The following is a 23,278-nucleotide window of genomic DNA, read 5'->3' on the forward strand; positions in this document are numbered from 1 at the left end:
GAGTCAATTCTCTCAAAGTCCAGGTCTCAGCACTATCGCTGTTTTTTCAAACCCCTTTGGCTTTTCAGAAAGAAGTTAAGACCTTTTTACAGGCGGCATCCCACATAAATCCACCTTTCCGACAGCCCACGCCACCGTGGGACCTCAACCTCATACTCAAAGTACTGCAAACGAAGCCATTCGAACCACTGGCCACTACCAGCCTACAACTATTGACATTGAAGGTTGTCTTTTTGGTTGCTATTGCCTCAGCCCGTAGGGTATCCGAATTGGGGGCATTGAGTCATAAACCACCTTTTTGTATTTTCCACCAAGACAAGGTAGTTCTATGTACTGTACCAACGTTTCTACCGAAAGTCAACTCTGCTTTTCACATAAACCAGGAGATAGTGTTGCCCTCCCTCTGCCCGAAACCTCAGACGGAGACTGAACGCAGGCTTCACACCCTGAATGTGGCGCGGGCGCTGAAGTTCTACATTCAGAGCTACAGAGTTTCGGAAGACCGATGCACTTTTTGTTCTATATGGATCCTCTCGCAAAGGTGCAAAAGCATCCAAACACACCATCGCCAGGTGGATCAAACTTGCTATCACCAAGGCATACCAGATTCGGGGACAAACTGTTCCTTTCAGGGTCACAGCCCATTCCACACGAGCACTGAGCACGTCCTGGGCCTTATCTAACGAGGCATCGGCAGAACAGCTCTGCAAAGCGGCCACTTGGTCGTCACTCCACACATTCACAAAGTTTTACAAGTTCAATGTTTTTTCATCTTCAGACGCGGCATTCGGTCGCAAAGTTCTTCAGACAGTTATTTATTAAAAATGTTATTGACCTGACAGTCACTGCCATGTTAGAGCAACTTCGAGTCTAACTTCTGTTTGGTACTCCTGTCTGTTTCTTTTTTCTCTATATTCACTGCCCACCCTTCTTCTATGCTTTGGGACTAACCCATCTGTCCCTGTGCTGCCAAAGGACTCCCGGAGAAAAGGGGATTTGTATTACTCACCGATAAATCCTTTTCTCGGAGTCCTGTCAAGGCAGCACAGAGAGCCCCACCAACAAAACATAAACACAAAATTTCTCTACCATTTATACTGGTCTACAGCTATGCTAAACTGAACTAATAGGGGAGGGGCTAATGCAAGGAAGAGGAGGATCTGAGGGGCAGACCATCACTAATTCACTTCTTTAAAGCCATCCTGCCTCCTGAAGGGAAGTGTGCATTAACCCATCTGTCCCTGTGCTGCCTTGACAGGACTCCGAGAAAAGGATTTATCGGTGAGTAATACAAATCCCCTTATGAAGTACAAGGTACTGTTTTATTATTACAAAGAAAAAGGAAATCATTTATTAACATTTGGATTAATTGATTATAATGAACTCTATGGGGCAGATTTACTAAAGGACGAAGTGGCTAACTCTATCGTCAATTCACTAGCGTTACCGACCGCAGGGACATCGGCAATTTACTAACGGGCATAGGTGCCAATTCGCTTGATTCGCTTTGAAATGCTCGCACAGCCGAAGTGACTAGGGATGTAGCGAACGTCGGAAAAAAAGTTCGCGAACATATTCGCGAACTTGCGCAAAAACGCGAGCGGTTCGCGAACGGATCCCGAACCCCATAGACTTCAATGGGAAGGCGAACTTTAACATCTAAAAAAGACATTTCTTGCCAGAAAAATGATTTTAAAGTTGTTTAAAGGGTGCAACGACCTGGACAGTGGCATGCCAGAGGGGGATCAAGGGCAAAAATGTATCTGAAAAATCTGCCTGTGTGTGCTTGGAAGAGATAGTGTAGGGGGAGAGCTGTTAGTGATTTCAGGGACAGATGATAGTAAGTTTGCTGGCTAGTAATCTGCTTGATACTGCTCTGTATTGGAGGGACAGAAGTCTGCAGGGATTTGAGGGACATTTTAGCTTAGGTAGCTTTGCTGGCTAGTAATCTACTGTTCTCTTTAAACAACTGCCATACGTTGACCTTGTAGGCATTGTTTGCCCAGTTTTTTTGGACGCAGCCACTGAAGCACAGTTGCCAGAAAAAATATGCCATATAAATGCTGAAAATAGTAATTTTTCGCCATACGTTGACCTTGTAGACATTGTTTGCCCAGTTTTTTTGGTTGCAGCCACTGAAGCACAGTTGCCAGAAAAAATATGCCATATAAATGCTGAAAATAGTAATTTTTTGCCATACGTTGACCTTGTAGGCATTGTTTGCCCAGTTTTTTTGGTCGCAGCCACTGAAGCACAGTTGCCAGAAAAAATATGCCATATAAATGCTGAAAATAGTCATTTTTTGCCATATACGTTGAGTCAACGTATGGCAAAAAATGACTATTTTCAGCATTTATATGGCATATTTTTTCTGGCCTCTGTGCTTCAGTGGCTGCGGCCAAAAAAACTGGGCAAACAATGCCTACAAGGTCAACGTCGTTGACCTTGTAGGCATTGTTTGCCCAGTTTTTTTGGCCGCAGCCACTGAAGCACAGAGGCCAGAAAAAATATGCCATATAAATGCTGAAAATAGTCATTTTTTTGGTCGCAGCCACTGAAGCACAGTTGCCAGAAAAATTATGCCATATAAATGCTGAAAATATAAATTTTTTTGGTTGCAGCCACTGAAGCACAGAGGCCAGAAAAATTATGCCATATAAATGCTGAAAATATAAATTTTTTTGGTTGCAGCCACTGAAGCACAGAGGCCAGAAAAATTATGCCATATAAATGCAGAAAATATGCATTTTTTTGGTCGCAGCCACTGAAGCACAGTTGCCAGAAAAAATATGCCATATAAATGCTGAAAATAGTCATTTTTTGCCATACGTTGACCTTGTAGACATTGTTTGCCCAGTTTTTTTGGTTGCAGCCACTGAAGCACAGAGGCCAGAAAAAATTAAACCAGTAGGGTTTGCACCCTAGTTTGTAACGGTGGCGGAGGGAGGAGGACGCTAAAGGACAGCTGTGTGTGGAGTCATGAGGCTTGAAGAGAAGGACAGCTGCATAGAAGTCAGAACAAGTTGTAACGATCGCCGCCCGGAGCAGGCCCAGGAGCTCCGGGCGGCGCGTCCATCTTCGCCGGCGTCGCTCCCAAAATGGCGGCGCCCATGGCCGCCACGTGGGTAGCGGCGCCGGGCGATGACGTCAGCGCGCCGACGTCGGCGCAAGAGCGTCAATGACGTCAGAATGGCGCCAAATTTGAAAATAAAAACGCCAACTAGACGCCAGAATGGCGCCCAAGAATAGGATTACTTTCCTGAAGCATATCCTGGGTTTCCTGTGTGCCTTATTGCCTAATCTTGTTCCTGCCTTGTATCCTGACCCTTTGCCTGGACTTTGGACTTTGTTTGTATTCTGCCTGCCTGTGAACTCTTGCCTGATCCTGACTATTCTCCGTTTAACCCTTTGGATACCGCGACCTTGTTCCCTCAAGAGGGCTTCCTCCTTGATCCAGACAACCTCCCTGGAGGGAGCTCCCGGCTCCCTGACATTATTCTTGGGCCATGGATCCTTCTGAGGAAGCCACACCTCATGTCGGACGAGCGCTCCGCGGACTGGCATCCCGCATGGAGGACTACGAAAACCAGCAGGTTCGCATTGGGCAAGCACTCGATGTCCTGCTGGCTCAAGTGCCTTCTGCGTCCTCCACTGCTCCACCTACTGGGGATCCCCCCATGGCGGCAGCCCCCACGAACACAAGCTACCCGACAGGTGAGCCTCGCATTCCACCTCCCCCTCGTTTCAGTGGGGACCCACAAGCTTGCAGGGGATTTGCCACGCAATGCCAAATTCAATTTGAGTTCCAACCCACACAGTTTCCAAGCGAGCGTTCCAAGGTGGGGTATGTGATGTCTCGATTGGAAGGCAAGCCACTGGAGTGGGCAACGTCTCTTTGGGAGAAGAATTCCCCGCTGACTTTTGATGTTAAAGACTTTCTCCAAGCTTTTCGTATAGTCTTTGATGCTCCAGGTCGGGTTACGAACGCCCCTGCCCGTCTCTTGCAGCTCCGGCAAGGAAGCCGCAGTGTCAATGAGTATGCTATAGACTTCCGAACACTGATGGCGGAGACTTCCTGGTGTGATGACGCTTACAAGGCTGTATACTACCAAGGCCTATCCATCCGCATCAAAGATGATCTCGTCTCCAGAGAGACTCCTGACACCCTGGAAGGGTTGATCGCTCTATCCATTAAGGTGGACACTCGTCTCAGAGAGCACCAGGTGGAGAGAGAGCGCAGTAGACGATTTTCTCCCATGTTGGCCCCTCGCTTTCAAAGGCCGATTCTGCAAACACCCGCTGTTCCTGTGACCCATGTGTCGACGTCTCCCTTGGAGGAACCCATGCAAGTAGGAAAGACTCGCCTCTCCGAGCAGGAAAGACTCCGAAGACGTATGGCAGGTCTCTGTTTATACTGTGGTGGGCATTCCCATTTTGCCAACGCCTGTCCTGCCAAAGCCAAGAGTTTTGTACCCCGAGGTATGTCTCAGGTTTCTTATGTAGGGGGCATCACTCGAGGTTCTCTGGAGAAGTATCAAGAATATTCACGCAGGCTTCTCCTTCCTTTGCAGATTCACCTGGCAAGTAAGTCTATCTTCGAAAGGGCCTTCCTCGACTCCGGAGCGGATGGCAATTTCATGGATGCCTTTTTTGCCGAACGCATGAAGATTCCTCTGCTTCCATTGTCTTCTCCCCTGCGAATTACTGCCATAGATGACAAACCCCTGGAGTTTGAATTCGTCACAAAGTTCACGGCGGAACTATCTGTACAAGTTGGGGCGCTGCATCAAGAAAAACTTTCATTCTTCATCATCCCCTGTCCTTCTACTCCAGTGATATTGGGTCTTCCATGGTTACGTCTGCATAACCCCACCATAGACTGGTCCACTGGGCAGATCTCTCGTTGGAGTTTATTTTGCCTGCAACATTGCCTTCCGCCAAAACCCCTCGAGAAGGTGAATGTCTCCTCTGCGGAATTAAAGACTTTGCCCTCCACTTACAAGGGATTTTCCGATGTGTTTTGTAAAAAGTCTGCAGAGTTCCTTCCCCCACATCGCTCCTACGACTGTCCGGTTGAACTCCTGCCTGGAGCTATGCCCCCCAGAGGGCGCACCTACCCTCTCTCTCCTGCAGAGACTACCGCTATGAAGGAGTACATCCAAGAAAATCTCCAGCGGGGGTTTATCCGCCCTTCTACCTCTCCTGCAGGGGCTGGGTTCTTCTTCGTGGAGAAGAAGGACGGAGGCCTTCGGCCTTGTATAGACTATCGGGGTCTGAATAAGATCACCGTGAAAAACAGATATCCTCTGCCCCTGATTGCCGAGCTCTTTGACCAGCTGAAAGGGGCAAAGATTTTCTCCAAGTTGGATCTCCGGGGGGCCTACAACCTCATTCGCATCCGGGAGGGTGACGAATGGAAGACGGCATTCAACACTCGGGATGGGCACTATGAATATCTCGTTATGCCCTTCGGCCTATGCAATGCCCCTGCCGTCTTCCAGGAGTTTGTGAATGATGTGTTCCGAGATCTCCTAGGAAGGTTCGTAGTCGTATACTTGGACGACATCCTGATCTTTTCCAAGGACCTTGAAAGTCATCGCTCCCAGGTGAAGGAGGTACTCTCTCGTCTGAGGAAGAACTCTCTCTTCGCCAAGTTGGAGAAGTGTGTTTTCGAGGTATCCAAGATCCCCTTCCTAGGATACATTATCTCTCCAGAGGGATTTGAGATGGACCCCGTGAAAGTGTCGGCCATCCAGGAGTGGCCTCTCCCACTGAGTACCAAAGCAATCCAGAGATTCATCGGATTTGCTAATTATTATCGACAGTTCATCCGGGGGTTCTCTTCCCGCATTGCACCTATCCTGGCCCTCATCCGAAAAGGGGGTAAACCCAGCCTGTGGCCTCCATCTGCTATAGAAGCCTTTCAGTCCTTGAAAGAGGCCTTCACGTCCGCTCCTGTTCTTCGACATCCCAATCCTGCACTACCCTTCTGCATCGAAGTTGATGCTTCTGAAGTCGGAGCCGGAGCTATCCTGTCTCAGAGACATTCCTCTGATGGAAAATTGCACCCCTGTGCGTTTTTCTCCAAGAAGTTCTCATCCGCAGAGCAGAACTATGACGTCGGGAATCGAGAACTCTTGGCAGTCAAGCTTGCCCTTGAAGAATGGCGTCACCTCCTGGAGGGTTCTGAAATTCCTGTCCAGATTTTCACTGATCACAAGAATCTGGAGTTCATACAGTCCCTCAAGAGGCTAAATCCCAGACAAGCCAGGTGGGCCCTTTTCTTTTCCCGATTTAACTTTGTTTTGACTTATCGCCCAGGTTCCAAAAATCTGAAGGCCGACGCCTTGTCTCGTAGCTTCACTCCGGTGGACCGTGACCCTGAGAGACAGGAACCAATCATTCCACCAGTCAAGATCATTGCCTCTCTGTATCCCCAATTTGCCGACCAGATTCTGGCTGGGCAGTCCTCGGCTCCTCAAGATACTCCGATTGGCATGGCCTTCGTCCCTCCAGAACTTCGCCTGGCCATCCTGCAACAAACCCACTGCTCCAGGCAAGCTGGACATCCTGGTTCGGCTAAGACCCTTGAACTCTTGAGGCGCCTAGTCTGGTGGCCTGATATCCGCAAGGATGTAAAGGACTTTGTGGCTGCTTGTAATGTCTGCGCCACTTCTAAGCCTAGCCATTCCCGCCCCAGTGGGTTGTTACAGCCTTTGCCGGTACCCTCTCGTCCATGGACGCACCTCTCTATGGACTTTATTGTCGAACTTCCTCCCTCCGGTGGGAATACTGTGATCTGGGTTGTTATTGACCGCTTCTCCAAAATGGCCCATTTCATCCCTCTGAAGAAGTTGCCCTCTGCGGTGGAGTTGTCCCAGCTATTTATCCAGTACATCTTCCGCCTGCATGGTTTCCCGGTGGAGATCGTCTCCGATAGAGGCACCCAGTTTACTGCCAAGTTCTGGCGTTCCTTATGCAAAGACCTGGGAATTGTTCTTCAGTTTTCATCTGCATACCACCCGCAAACGAATGGGGCAGCTGAACGTGTCAACCAAGCCCTGGAGCAGTTCCTGAGGAACCACGTATCCCTCTGCCAGGATGACTGGTCTGATCTCCTCCCATGGGCGGAATTCGCTCATAATAATGCTTGTCATTCCTCTACAGGAAGGTCTCCGTTCATGTCGGTGTATGGTCAGCATCCTCAAGCTTTTCCCCAAGACTTTGTGCTATCTGACGTCCCGGCTGCTGACGACTCCGCAGCCCATATGTCTGCTATTTGGGCTGCGACCAAGTTGAACCTAGAGAAGAGTGCTCTTGTTCATAAGACTTTCGCGGATCGTCGTCGAAGATCCTCTCCTCTCTACAAGGTGGGTGATAATGTCTGGCTCTCTTCCAGGAATATCCGGTTGAAGATACCATCTCCCAAGTTGGGTCCAAAATTCGTGGGACCATTTCCCATCTTGGAGATAATCAACCCTGTGGCTGTCAGACTCCAGCTTCCACCAGAGATGAGAATCCCCAACGTGTTCCACGTGTCTCTGGTGAAACCCGCCATCACCAACCGGTTCTCTGGCGGTCAGTCTCCTCCTCCTGCCATCTCAGTGGAGGGTCAACTCGAGTACGAGGTGGAGAAAATCCTAGACTCCAGACTCTCCAGAGGGTCCCTTCAGTACCTCATTCAGTGGAAGGGCTTTGGCCCTGAAGAATGCTCCTGGGAAGGACACCGTGATGTTCACGCTCCTCGTCTGGTGAGGGAGTTCCATTCCAAGTTTCCCCAGAAGCCAAGTCCTGGTGGTCCAGAGGCCCCCCGTGAGGGGGGGGGTACTGTAACGATCGCCGCCCGGAGCAGGCCCAGGAGCTCCGGGCGGCGCGTCCATCTTCGCCGGCGTCGCTCCCAAAATGGCGGCGCCCATGGCCGCCACTTGGGTAGCGGCGCCGGGCGATGACGTCAGCGCGCCGACGTCGGCGCAAGAGCGTCAATGACGTCAGAATGGCGCCAAATTTGAAAATAAAAACGCCAACTAGACGCCAGAATGGCGCCCAAGAATAGGATTACTTTCCTGAAGCATATCCTGGGTTTCCTGTGTGCCTTATTGCCTAATCTTGTTCCTGCCTTGTATCCTGACCCTTTGCCTGGACTTTGGACTTTGTTTGTATTCTGCCTGCCTGTGAACTCTTGCCTGATCCTGACTATTCTCCGTTTAACCCTTTGGATACCGCGACCTTGTTCCCTCAAGAGGGCTTCCTCCTTGATCCAGACAACCTCCCTGGAGGGAGCTCCCGGCTCCCTGACACAAGTCTTCCGGCGTGCAGTAACCCTCCGAGATCCACCCCTCATTCATTTTAAAGGTCAGGTAATCGACACTTTTGTGACCTAGGCGAGTTCTCTTCTCAGTTACAATCCCTCCTGCTGCACTGAAGGTCCTTTCTGAGAGCACACTTGAGGCTGGGCAAGACAAGAGGTTCATGGCAAATTGTGACAGCTCTGGCCACAGATCAAGCCTGCACACCCAGTAGTCCAGGGGTTCATCGCTCCTCAGAGTGTCGATATCTGCAGTTAATGCCAGGTAGTCCGCTACCTGCCGGTCGAGGCGTTCTTTGAGGGTGGATCCAGAAGGGTTGTGGCGCTGCCTTGGACAGAAAAACATTTGCATGTCTGACGTTACAGACTGGCCAAAGGGCTTTGTCCTTGCAGGTGCGCTCGTGGCAGGATTACTGGCACCTCTGCCCCTGGAATGTTGATGAGTTCCTGAAGTGACATCACCCTTAAAAGCATTGTACAACATGTTTTGCAGGCTGGTTTGTAAATGCCGCATCTTTTCGGACTTGTGGTATGTTGGTAACATTTCTGACACTTTATGCTTGTACCGAGGGTCTAGTAGCGTTGCGACCCAGTACAGGTCCTTCTCCTTAAGCCTCTTGATACGGGGGTCCTTCAACAGGCATGACAGCATGAAAGACCCCATTCTCACAAGGTTGGATGCAGAGCTATCCATCTCCGCTTCCTCATTATCAAGGACTGCATCATCCACGGTCTCCTCCCCCCAGCCACGTACAAGACCAGGGGTCCCCAAAAGGTCACCACTAGCCCCCTGGGAAGCCTGCTCCTGTTGGTCCTCCTCCTCCTCCTCCACAAAGCCACCTTCCTCCTCTGACTCCACTTCTGGCACCTCTCCCTGCGTTGCAGCAGGTGCCTGGGTTCGTTCTGGTGATTCCGACCAGAAATCGCGCGCTTCCAGCTCCTCGTCACGCTGGTCTACAGCCTCATCTGTCACTCGTCGCACGGCACGCTCCAGGAAGAAAGCGAAGGGTATTAGGTCGCTGATGGTGCCTTCGGTGCGACTGACCATATTTGTCACCTCTTCAAAAGGTCGCATGAGCCTGCAGGCATCGCGCATAAGCACCCAGTAACGGGGGGAAAAAATCCCCAGCTCTGCAGATCCAGTCCTACCACCCAGTTCAAAAAGGTACTCGTTGACGGCCCTTTGTTGTTGCAGCAGACGTTCCAACATAAGGAGCGTTGAATTCCAGCGAGTCTGGCTGTCAGAAATCAAACGCCTGACTGGCATGTTGTAGCGCTGCTGAATGTCAGCAAGGCGTGCCATGGCTGTGTAGGAACGTCTGAAATGGGCCGACACCTTTCTGGACTGGGTGAGAACGTCCTGGAATCCTGGGTACTTGGAGACAAAACGTTGGACTATTAAATTTAACACATGTGCCATGCAGGGCACATGTGTTAAATTGCCCAGTCTCAACGCTGCCAACAGATTGCTTCCATTGTCACACACCACTTTTCCGATCTGCAGTTGGTGTGGGGTCAGCCACCGATCGGCCTGTGACTGCAGAGATGACAGGAGTACAGATCCGGTATGGTTTTTGCTTTCCAGGCACGTCATCCCCAAGACAGCGTGACAACGGCGTACCTGGCACGTCGAATAGCCTAGGGGGAGCTGGGGGTGCACAGGTGTGGAGGAGGAGAAGGAGGACCCAGCAGCAGAGTAAGAAGAAGAAGAGGAAGAAGACGAGGTAGAGAGCGATGGAGGAGTAGAGGTGGTGGCAGAACCGCGTGCAATCCGTGGCGGTGACACCAACTCCACTGTTGTTGTTGAGCTACCCATTCCCTGCTTCCCAGCCATTACCAAGTTCACCCAGTGGGCAGTGTAGGTGACATACCTGCCCTGACCATGCTTGGAGGACCATGCGTCAGTAGTCATATGGACCTTTGGCCCAACACTAAGTGACAGAGATGCGGTAACTTGGCTCTGCACATGTTGGTACAGGTGTGGTATTCCCTTTTTAGAAAAAAAAATTGCGGCTGGGTACCTTCCACTGCGGTGTCCCAATTGCTACAAATTTGCGGAAGGCCTCAGAGTCCACCAGCTGGTATGGTAAAAGCTGGCGGGCTAAGAGTGCAGACAAGCCAGCTGTCAGACACCGGGCAAGGGGGTGACAGTCAGACATTGGCTTCTTACGCTCAAACATGGCCTTCACAGAAACTTGGCTGGTGGCAGATGACTGGGAATGGGAACAGGTGGTCAAGGTGGAAGGCGGAGTGGAGGGTGGTTCAGACGGGTCAAGGAGAGCAGAGGTAGAGCAGTAAGATGCTGGACCAGAAGGAGTGTGGCTTTTAGTTTGCCTGTTGCCTTTGAGGTGTTGCTCCCAAAGTGCTTTGTGCTTGCCGCTCATGTGCCTTCGCATAGAAGTTGTACCTATGTGGCTGTTGGGCTTACCAAGGCTCAGTTTCTGACTGCACTCATTGCAAATTACAATGCTTTTGTCAGAGGCACACACATTAAAAAAATCCCACACTGCTGACTTTTTGGAAGTGTGCGATCTGGCGGTAACAGTAGAAGTTGGCGGCATTGGCGGCAATGGCGGGTGCGTTGGCCGGCTGAACACAGGTGCCGATACATGTTGTTGCCCTACTGATCCCTGCGGGCTGTCCTCCCTGCTTCTTCTAAGTCTTATTCTCCTACTGCCTCTCTGACTCTCCGTCTCTCCATCTGAACTACCCTCCTCTTGCTCTCTTCTACTAGGCACCCACAAAACATCAATCTCCTCATCATCATTCTCCTCAGATGCATCAATTTCTTCTGACACATCACAGAAGGAAGCAGCAGCGGGGACCTCCTCCTCATCACTCATTATGTCCATCTCTATCGTGTTCTCTGCCAGAATTAAATCTGGTGTAAGGTCCTCATCTCCTTCATCTTCTTCTGGCAATAATGGTTGCGCATTACTCAGTTCAAGAAACTCATGGGAAAATAACTCCTCTGACTCCAGTGAAGAAGGGGCACCGGTGGTGGAGGAAGTGTTACGTGGGGTGGCCATAGCAGTGGAGGATGAGGAGGATGTTGTGGTAAAGTTAGAAACGGTAGAGGATGGGGTGTGCTGTGTAAGCCAGTCAACTACCTCTTCAGCATTTTGGGAGTTCAGGGTCATTGGCTTTTTAAAACTGGGCAATTTGCTAGGGCCACAGGATTGCATAGCAGCACGGCCCCTAGCACGGCCTCTGCGTGGCGGCCTGCCTTTGCCTGGCATTATTTTTAAAAAAACAACAACAACAAAAACTCAGTTGGTTTTTCTGGAAACGATAATACACACAGCTAGATGGCAGTTTGAAGAAAACAGTGTGCAAATAATGCCTACAAGGTCAACGTATACACTACTACAGCGGTGGATACGGATTACGTAAAATATATGAATGCTGCTTGAAAAAAAGTAACTCAAGTGGTTTTTCTAGAGACGATAATATTATCAATATTTAGACAAAATGTGAACAAGCTCACACAGCTAGATGGCGGGTTGAAGAAAACACTGTGCAAATAATGCCTACAAGGTCAACGTATACACTACTACAGCGGTGGATACGGATTACGTAAAATATATGAATGCTGCTTGAAAAAAAGTAACTCAAGTGGTTTTTCTAGAGACGATAATATTATCAATATTTAGACAAAATGTGAACAAGCTCACACAGCTAGATGGCGGGTTGAAGAAAACACTGTGCAAATAATGCCTACAAGGTCAACGTATACACTACTACAGCGGTGGATACGGATTACGTAAAATATATGAATGCTGCTTGAAAAAAAGTAACTCAAGTGGTTTTTCTAGAGACGATAATATTATCAATATTTAGACAAAATGTGAACAAGCTCACACAGCTAGATGGCGGGTTGAAGAAAACAGTGTGCAAATAATGCCTACAAGGTCAACGTATACACTACTACAGCGGTGGATACGGATTACGTAAAATATATGAATGCTGCTTGAAAAAAAGTAACTCAAGTGGTTTTTCTAGAGACGATAATATTATCAATATTTAGACAAAATGTGAACAAGCTCACACAGCTAGATGGCGGGTTGAAGAAAACACTGTGCAAATAATGCCTACAAGGTCAACGTATACACTACTACAGCGGTGGATACGGATTACGTAAAATATATGAATGCTGCTTGAAAAAAAGTAACTCAAGTGGTTTTTCTAGAGACGATAATATTATCAATATTTAGACAAAATGTGAACAAGCTCACACAGCTAGATGGCGGGTTGAAGAAAACACTGTGCAAATAATGCCTACAAGGTCAACGTATACACTACTACAGCGGTGGATACGGATTACGTAAAATATATTATGGCTGCTTGAAAAAAGTCACTCCGGTGTTTTTTCTGGAGACGGTAATATTATGGATATTTAGACAGAATGTGAACAAGGTCACACAGCTAGATGGCAGTTGGTTGAATAACACACTGGGCAAAAAATGCCTACAGGGCAAATAATGCCTAAAAGGTCAACTTATACACTACTACAGCGGTAGTAAAATAAAAAAAAGTAAAATAAAAAAAAAATGAATATTAAAAAAAAAAAATTAAAGTTGGTGCTGCTGAACTACTAGGAGCAGCAGATTAGCACACCAGTCCCACTCCCCAACACTGCTAGACTAATAGCACTGGGCTCTTATAGTAGTAGTAGTAGTAGTAGTAAAACAACAAAAAAATAAATAAAAGCAGTCCTTACAAGGACTACTGTTATTGCAGCAGTCAGCAGATGAGATCAGAAGCAGGACAGCTGCCCACTGCAGCTACATACAGAGCACTGCAGTAGAAGGTAGATTACTAGCCAGCAAAGCTACCTAAGCTTAAATGTCCCTCAAACCCCTGCAGACTTCTGTCCCTCCAATAACAGAGCAGTATCAAAACGATTACTAGCCAGCAAACTTTCAACTGTCCCTGAAATCACTAACAGGCAGCAGCTCTCTCCCTACACTATCTCTTCAGCACACACAGGCAGAGTGAAAAAACGCTGCAGGGCTTCGGTTTTTATAGGGAAGGGGAGTGGTCCAGGGGAGAGCTTCCTGATTGGCTGCCATGTACCTGCTGGTCTGGGGTGAGAGGGCAAAAAAAAGCGCCAACAATGGCGAACCCAAAATGGCGAACGTCGCGCGACGTTCGCGAACTTCCGGCGAGCGCGAACACCCGATGTTCGCGCGAACAAGTTCGCGACATCTCTAGAAGTGACGCTATCGAAAAGTCACCAGCGTTCGACACCCAGACGAAACTTTACATTTTAGTGAATTAGCGTGGAGCATTTGCGCCTGGCGAAGTTGTGCGAGGTATGGCGAAGTGGTCGCTGGCAACAATTCGCCTTTTAGTGAATTTACCCCTATGTCAGATGACCTTCCCATAATTCTGAGCTTTCTGGATAATGGGTCTCTGAATAAGAGATCCCTGTACCATTTTACCAACCTGAATACCATGTTAAGTTTGCAGAAAAAATATATTTATAATACAGACATGACCCAGAGAAAGAGTGCAGATGATCTATATAACAAAACATATCAGGGAAAACTTTAATCGCTTATTATGCACTGTATCATAACTGGCAACTTCATACTTCACAATGGTAGCTTTTCCGAAAGGGACAGGGTTTACCAGCAAAAAGGGTGGATTTTTGGCGAATTAGGGAATACCTTGAAATGGCCAAGAAGGAGTGGGCTCATGTCCTAAATTGCCTTGTTTTTGGGAAATTATACAAAATTCTCTGGAGAATTTGATTCTGTGCCAGCCATGTCCTGGGCTATGGGTTTATATGCATGTTGTGTAGTTGTTTGAGAACGTACTTGTGAAATACAGAGTTTTATGAAATTCAGAACTTTATTATAACAAAAAACACCCTGACCTATATGAGTGTATAAAATAATAAAAGCAGATTATTACATTGAAAGAGAGAAACTATTTGCTAATATTGTTACTTTCATTTTTTTCCTTTTCTTCTTTATTTCTACCCTCTCTTGTAAATGTAATAATCCTTGTCTCAGCTGTGTTTATCCGATTCTGCTAATTAGCTTGATAAACATTACCATTTCTTTACGCTTGTTCTTCAAAGCCCGCTGCCTCAAATCTCTGAGCAAATAAAACGTCCGCCCGCTGTTCTTTTGCATTCAAATCCCTCGGTAAGATTTGGATAAAGTTGTTAGACTTTTATTAATGAGAATTTTACTTAATGAAATCTGGAAAGGATATTATGTTGGTGCAGTGGTGTATTATGGAGCGCTACTGTACCCAAAAGTTTCTATCACAAAAAAAAAAATAAAAAGCAAAGGAATGCCTTATTCTGTACAACAGGTGGTGATCATTTCGATTGTAAGCTCTGTGGGACAGGGACTTCTCTTCTTCAGTGTCTGTTCATTTTGTATTTATTTATTTATTGGAGTCTTTGTTTCCCTTGCCTGTCCAACACATTCCAAGCCATTGTGTTTAAAAAGCTTCAGTGATGGTATCAGTGTAGAGTGGTTTGGATCTCACCCAGTGTGATATGAAGAATAGCCTGCTCTCACCAGGCACATGCCTTGCCATTGTAACTGCTCATATAAATACAGTCAGACTTAGTGAACTGTTTTTAGGCACAAAAGGTTCCAGTAATCTGTTCAGTGGAATGTGATTGGGGATTTGAAGGAAATGCATGACCCTTGGTGTTGGTGAATTTTTTTTAATTAAAAAGAAAAACATTTTGATAGAAATATTTAAAGGGAAAGGAGTGATTCTTATAAGGAATAATACATAGATCACTTTAAATAAAAAATAAGTCACTGTATCGTGGATGGAGTGAGTACATGATTTGGTTATACCCGTACTAGGACTTTGTTTCAGCAAACTAAAACCAAACCCCTCTTTTTAAATACCCCTCAAAGATTCTCATGACCCCTTTGTAGCCTAAGGATGCATTAATAGAATTGTTTAGAGCAACTGAAATAATAAGCTTACAATATTAGGTTTGTAAACCCCAATCTCTTATTTAATAAGAGCGGCTTGTTACAAGGACCACCATAACTAAATTTGGAACATTCACAAATATAAATACTAAGCCATCAGCCAAATCCCAAGCGTTTCAGCTAGAGTTGTCCAATCCTTAAAGAGCAGCAGAAAAAAAAAATCGGAAAATCTGAACACTATGCACATGCTCAATAAATTACATTTTTAATAATATTTGTATATATGTATAAATCCAATATGTGGCCGCACTCTAATCATGTGTTATTGGTGGGTGCTTGATCAAATTCCATAAAAGGGATCAGCACTCCAATTTACATCAAATAGTGATTTATTCCATTCTCTTTGCATTCCAAGGAAATTAATAATACCGAATAACGAATAAATCACCATTTGATGTGAACTTTTTATGGATATATATTATGGATTTATTTATAAGAGAGATTCTTTTTTCAGAGAAGTTTATGTATATCTTAACTGTACACTGGTGTTATCTTTATTACTTGAGAAACCCTTTGCTGTCTAGATTGCTGCTTTGTTTAATTATGTTGTGATTTCTCTGTGCTACTGTGGTGTAAATACAAACAATCCTTTAAAGAAGAACTAAACCCTAAAAATGAATATGGTTAAAAATGCCATATATACTGAATTTATTGCACCAGCCCAAAGTTTCAGCTTGTCAATAGCAGCAATGATCTAGGACTTCAAACTTGTCACGGGGGGGACCAATTGGGCCCAATAGGGCCCCGCACCTCTGGGGGCCCCGCACCACAGGGCAGCACAGATAATATTTCCCTCAGCACATGATGCTGCCTGGCCTGCCCCCAACTTTGAGAGTCCAGCCCATCCCCAAATCCATAGGTCCAGCCCACCCCCACCTCTGATAAGCCAGCCTATCCCCCAACTCCATAGGTCTAGCCTGCCCCCAACTCTCATAGGCCCAGCTTTCCTCCAACCTTGATAGGCCCTGCCCCCAATCCAACCAAGCCTGCTCCGAAGCTGAATCGGCCCAGCCTGCCCCAAACTAATTGGCCCAGTCCACTCTCCTATTTCCTCCCTCTCTCTCTTACCCTGTGTGCCCCTATTATGTGCCCCTATTTCATCCCTCTCACTCTCTTACCTTGTCTGCCCCTTTCCTTTCTATTTTGTGCCTGTATGACCTTATTTTCCTAGATACATTGTGTGTCAGTAGCCAGCAACACTTTGTCTAGGGGCCCCGCCAACATGGTCCCAATTGGGCCCCACATTTGATAGGATCAGCCCTGTCTGTGACACTCACATGCTCAGTGGGCTCTGAGCAGCTGGTGAGAAGCTAAGCTTAGGGGTCCATTGCAAATTATCAAGCAGAAAATGAGGTTTGTCTGTAATATAAACTGATGCTACAGGACTGATTATTAAATTCTGATGCTAATTGCACTGGGTTCTGTGCTGCCATGTAGTAATTATCTGTATTAATTACTAATCAGCCTTATATTGGGACATTTCTATTCTATGTGTACTGTATATTGTGAGTGGGTCCCTAAGTTCAGTAAGTGACAGCAGCACAGAGCATGTGCAGTGAATCAGCAGAAAACAAGATGGGGAGCTACTGGGGCATCTTTGAAGACACAGATCTTTGCTGCAAAAGGGCTGTGGTTTCCTTGCTGGTACAAAAGCCCAAAAACTAATGTGCAACATTTAGGGGCATATTTAGCAAGGGTCGAATTTGAAAAGACAAACCGAAATTAAGTCGAAGTTTTTTTTTGGCCGAATAGGTCTGTTTTTGATCGCATATTCGGTCCATATTCGGCTGAATTCAAATCATATGAATTGAAGTAATAATGCATTCAATCGAATTTGATTCAAAGTTTTTCCCAAAAAAACCTTCGATTTTTCAAAGTCCACCAATTGACTCCATATGGGTTCTAGGAGGTCCCCTATAGGCTAAAACAGCAATTCGGCAGGTTCTAAATGGCGACTGGTCAAAGTTGAATTTTTAAAGAGAGAGTACATGATAAATTTCGATATTTGAATTTTTGATTCTTTTTCAAATTCGAATCTAATTTGGACTATTCCCTAGTCAAGTTACACAAGCTCGAAATTTGAATTTTTTTAATTCGAAAATTCACCTTGACCTTTGATAAATCTGCCCCTTATAGTCTACTTCTTTAGTTAAGCTTTAGTTCTCCTTTAAGTTGTAGAGAATAATTGAACTTGCTGTTTGCCTCAGTCATAGGGACCACTGAATTTAAGAAATGTCTATGTTTTTTATAATCGACTGAATGGAACTCAGGTGTCCAATATAATTATAATGCAAGCAGGGTTGGACTGGAGCCTTGAGGTCCCAGCTGGGCTGCAAAAGAAGGGCCCTCCTGGCAGTCCCCAGGGGCCCCCTCCGACCTCAAATTCCTTGGGCTGCTGCCCGTATACGACAAACTGCAAGCCTGCTCGAGTGCAGTTCATTCCTTTATGGGGCAGCGGGAGGAGACGGTCTGGGCCTGAGGAAGCCCATGAGGACCGAGGCCCACTAGGTTTTTTCCCGGTAACGCGGCGGCCCAGTCCGACACTGAAAGTAAGATTTATTATCTGGAAATTTGTCAAGGAACAAAGTCTACAACACTGCATTGCCTTTTCCCATAGTGTCCTACTTAAACAATTATTCACGTTTTTACTGGTTTTCTCTGTAATAACAAAGCAGTATCTTGTACTTGAAAGTAACTAAACTCGCATAGAGCCATATAGGTGGCAAAACAATGCTGTTGGATTTTTTATTTTTAATGTTGGAATATTTTGTAGCCTGAGCTCTGATCCAGAGAACCCAAATTCCTAACCATTCCAGATAAAAGATGCAATGACATGTAACATAGATAATACTGACTTTAATGAATGTAGCGCCACTGTAATTTAACACAAGTAACAAAGCTGTCCGTGTGTTTTGTGTTTTTTTCGGCAGTGCCATATCAGCACAACTCCTACAGACCTTCTGGGAATTCAGGTCCCATCCAATGTTATCGCTGTGGAGAAACGTGCAAGGGAGAAGTGGTGAGAGTGCAAAGCAATCACTTCCACATCCGCTGTTTCACGTGTCAAGGTAAGGGTCGGCTGCCTATTCTGGGAATAATTCATACATTTCATTTAACAATAAATAGGGCCCCTAAAAACCTCCCCTAATGGTCAACAATGGATACTGGGGGGGAAGGGGCGTGAGCAGTAATTAAATACATTATTACTTTGTGTGGATATGTCTCTGGAATGAATACTGTGTGTCATTTATATTGGAATGGTAAGAATGTATGTGCATGTCTCTTTATAATGTTTGTTTGCTTATTGTGCATGTTATTGTAGTGACTGTTTAATATCATTTTCTTGTTGGCTTCCAAGCTATTGAGCAAAGGGTTAATATTTTGCAGAGAGAATACAGGGCCCAGCAGATTGCATCTAGCTAATAAAATGTCCATAAAGCAGCTTTATAGCTGTATAAATATTATTCAGTGTCATCCATCAGAGTGCAGAGACACTATCAGCTCCTGAACGATGGGAAAACCATAGAGCCCACTGGAAATGTTACCTTTTTTTTTTTTTTTTTTAGCAGTTTAGCCTGTCTTTGCTGTTGAAAAAGCAGGCATTTTTTTTTTAAAAAAAAAAGTGCTTTCTCCTTTGGGAATAAAAGCATTACAAAATATTAACTTCTTTATCTGATTCACATAATCACTTACAATGCTATTGTATATTGGTCACTTGGACATGGTAGTAGTAATACAAGTACAGATATAGGACCTGTTATCCAGAATGTTTGGGACCTGGGTTTTTCTGATAAGGGATCTTCATACTTTAAAAGAGAAGGAAGGATACCAAAGCAGTTTATTGCCAATAGATTTGCCTCAATATTGCAAGCTATAAGACTATATGTATTCTGCAGAATGCTTTACCATACCTGGGTAAGCAACTCTAAATGCTCTCTCTGTTTGTTTAGGATAGCAGCTGCCATATTAACTTGGTGTGACATCACTTCCTGTCTGAGTCTCTCCCTGCTCACTCATAGCTCTGGGCTCAGATTACAGCAGAGAGGGGAGGAGGGAGGGGGGAAAGGGAGTGGGAGGGGGAGAGGAGCAAACTGAGCATGCTCAAGCCCTAGCCCTGGAGGTTTATGCTGAAAACAGGAAGTGATACAGAAGTCCATGTGTACACAATAGAAGGGAAGAAATTTGGTGTTTCTTTTGACAGAGCAGCATTACTTTGAGGGTTTATTGGTGTATTTATATAGACCTTTCTGATAAAGCCTACTTAATTTTAGCCTTTTGAAGTATATCTATGGCTCACAGTGGTGCAACTGATTATAAGAATTTTACTTTAATTACTTTTCTAGATTGTATCACATTCCATGTCTGTATTATAGGCATCAGGGCAGGAAATATCTTCCTGTATCATTTTTTTTAATACAGCAGCCTTGTGATGTTAGGGCAGTGTCACGTGTTGTAGTTTGTACCTGCTATTCATAGGAAGAATGTTAGTGACAAGAGATAATTGTTGCAGATTGTTTCCCGTAATGTTCTTTAGTGAGTACAGCATGCAGGCCCGCAGCAAGCCCCCTCCTCCTAAACTGAAAAGATAGATCTTTTTATGTGTGTGTATTGTATTCAGATTGCACAAACATCAGGTCACAGACCAGGCTCTACAATCCTAATTGTAGAGATCTGCAACCAGTAAAGTACACTATAGCCTTGCACCTGTTTAGGGCAGAGTTTGGTGTTTCATAAAGGGGCTTATTAAATAATAGAAAAACATACAGGTTTTGATTGCTCAAGGGAATCCACAAGCACCACAAAAATATAGTAAATATAATATAAACATCTTCTCTGAAGCACAAACCCACTTAATAATCCCAGCATTTCTTATCAAACTTTTGATCCAAGGGGCTGTCAGAGATCAATATGCTTGAAGCAGGTTCTTATCTCTCATCGGAGTCCATGCAATTGATTTTTTCAGTTTTTAAAAGCATTTTATAGCAGCTGCTCTTGTGCTAAAACTTCTTGTCATATTAACATATGTCGGCTGTTACGCTAAAAGGGAATATTGGTGCCCCTTAAACTATCGGCCATATTTAAGAACAAGTGCTTTGAGATTTAATGATAGCACTAAGTCTTATTCTTGCTGCAGTCATAAAGCAAAACCAACACAGAATGGATTCAGTATATGAATCAAAACAGCGGAGAATATTACACTGACCTGATTGGTGAAATTAAAGGGTTTCTTCCAAACTTCAGTTGAGTTGTTTTCAGATTGTAGCCTTTTGTTTTACATACAGAAGGTATGAACACCAAGGTATTTTGGGTTTTCTTGAAAAGTTGTAGAGAATTAAAGGGGTGGCTCACTTTAAAGTTAACTTTTAATATTAGTATTTAGTCTAGAATGGCTAATTCTAAGCAACGTTTCAGTTGGCCTTAATTTTTTCTTTTTATCGTTTTTGCCTTCTTCTTCTAAGTCTTTCTTGCTTTCAAATAGGAGTCAACAGTCCCATCTAAAAAAAAAAAACCAAATGATCTGTAAGGATACAAATGTATTTTTATTGCTTATCTTTAAGTTCTGCTCCGTCTCCTATTTATATTTCGGTCTCTTATTCAAATCAGTGCCTGGTTGCTAGGGTAATTTGGACCCCATCAACCATATTGCCAAAATTGCAACCTGAAGAGCTGTTGAATAAAAAGCTAAATAATAAAAAATGAAAACAATTTGCATATGGTCTGAAAAGTCCACTCTCTGCATGATACTAAAAGTTATTTTAAAGGTAAATAACACCTTAATATTGGCCTTTATGAATCGAAAAAGCAATACAGGGTTTGTGGCAGAATTTGAGTGAATCAGGGGTGTAACCCTGCTAGGGAACGGGCCCCACGGGCATCCTACAGAAATGTATACACCTCTGCTCTGTTATATCTAAATAAAGGAAAAGGCTTGAGAATGAGGGACATGTACTGTCTACCAAGACTACACATTCATCATATATTTTATAGCATTTATAGGCTAATGAACCACAGATCAGAATTGTAAATCCATTGTGTGGAATGATGTTAAATGACCTACTGCCAATTTAATTCCTTAATCCCGAAGAGGCGCAGTGCAAATAAAATGTTTTAGAGGTGGTTTAATATAGCAATAAAAAGGACTTTACGAGGTTGTTTAAAGCTCAGAATTCCCAAGTGGCAGAAAGTCCCGTTTGTTAATCTGCTCTAGTCTAGGGGCTTTGCTTTCACTCAATGCTCAGTATCTGTTAAAAATACAAAGTGGGATACTTTATCAACCGGCAGCAAATACATTGCAGCATTCAATCAATAAGACTACTGATAAGCATGAATAATTTTACCGCTTGCAATCACAAAACACTCTCTTCCGAAGAACTGAATAAAGAAGGATTCATTGCATTCCTAAATACGCGATCATCGTGTCAAAACCCTATTAAAAGTTTGACATTTGACTGATTTATTTGGAGTAAGGTGATACACTGTTAGTAATACAATCAATGGACTGACGAATAATAACACTAAGGGGGTTATTTATTAAAGTCAGAATGCCAAAAACTCAACATTTTTTTGTTTTTTTAAATATAAAATCCAAATTTTTAGTGAAAAAAAAACCTAAAATTTTTCGTTATTTATTATACCCCGAAGATAGGGTTGCCACCTGGCTGGTATTTTACCTGCCTGGCCGGTAAAAGTGATGGTGGATCCAAATGTTATAAATAGGGAAAAAAGATAAATATAAAAGAAGGCCGGTTTTTTTTTCAGAAAAGGTGGCAACCCTACCCGAGGATGGAAAAAGTCTGAATCCGAAAATCCAGCATCTCAGACCTGCTGAGGTTGTATATAAGTCAGTGGTAGAAGTCATGAAGATATCCTGATCTGCACTGGGATTTTGTGGTTTTCGGGCAAAAATCTGGAAAAATCGGATTTTTTGTGTGGAAATCCGAAAAATTCATACGATTAGAATTTTCACGATTTTTTCGAGTTTTTTCCCCAAACTGGAATTTTTAGTAAAATCTATTGATAAATAAGGGGAAATAACCCATGCGGCTTTGGTGAGAGTATATTTCAGAAAATAATGAGATAAATTCAGATTTTGATAGACAACCCCCTAAATATGATTCAGATACTTTTAAACCACATACCTAGTGATGGGCGAATTTATTCGCCAGGCACGAATTCGCATCGAATTCCCGCGATTCGCCGTCAGCAAATACATTTGTGAAACCGCCGTGAAAATTCGCTGGTGTAAAAAAAAATGGACGCCAGCGACAAAAACGAGTCACTAATTCGCAAATTTTTCGCAAAATTTTTCGGCAAAGCGAAACGCCTCAAATTCACCCATCACTACACATACCTGATTCTGTAATGCAATTATATAAATCAGCAAGTTGCACAAATAAATTCTAACATGTATGCATTCCCTATGCAATTAAGTTAGAGCTGTAGAACAAGTCAATAGGCCTAGAAAGGGTGTACTAGGGATTAAAGAATTATTTGGATATAATCCTAATTTATATTTAATGTTATGCTGTGCCTTCCTGCATATTCCTTCTCTGCAAATAAGAGCTGAGATAACTTCTTGCCTTACATCTTACAAAGATAGCTGTACAAAGAAAGGGCTGCCAGACATCAGTACATAATTGTTAACTACACTTTATTCCTATGGAACAAGGTAATGTCTTTAAGAGGTAATGGCACACTAGGAGATTCCATTAGTTTTGCCACCCAATCGAAAATCATTAGCTAGCGTTTTCAGGAGATAATTGCCTGACCTGTGAGAGCCCCTGCAAATTACAGTCGGATTTAATAGGGAAAAATACAATTCACTTTATCACAACTTTATACCCATTTGAGTGCCAGTAATTGTGCCTCTGCTCATCCTAAATATTTCTGTATTTTAGCCAATTAAAATCTCACTAGGGATTCTGGGAACTGTTTCCCAGCAACTGGGGGGAGGTCTCAAATTCTGCATACTTGACAATGGTCATTAATGGTATCCGGG

The 23,278-nt window shown here is 44.5% G+C and overlaps 1 protein-coding gene across 10 annotated transcripts in view; it reads left to right on the forward strand.

The window, feature by feature from the left end:
- Positions 1–23,278, forward strand: part of ablim3.S (actin binding LIM protein family member 3 S homeolog) — a 164,361-nt gene that overhangs the window by 72,837 nt on the left and 68,246 nt on the right. For all 10 annotated transcript variants that reach the window (XM_041588712.1, XM_041588713.1, XM_041588714.1 and 7 more), the window contains exon 2: positions 18,210–18,347. In XM_041588712.1, the coding sequence (XP_041444646.1) occupies positions 18,210–18,347 (138 nt within the window). The remainder of the gene's footprint in view (positions 1–18,209; positions 18,348–23,278) is intronic.

The sequence above is a fragment of the Xenopus laevis genome, chromosome 3S (assembly GCF_017654675.1).
Source record: "Xenopus laevis strain J_2021 chromosome 3S, Xenopus_laevis_v10.1, whole genome shotgun sequence".
NCBI lineage: Eukaryota > Metazoa > Chordata > Amphibia > Anura > Pipidae > Xenopus > Xenopus laevis.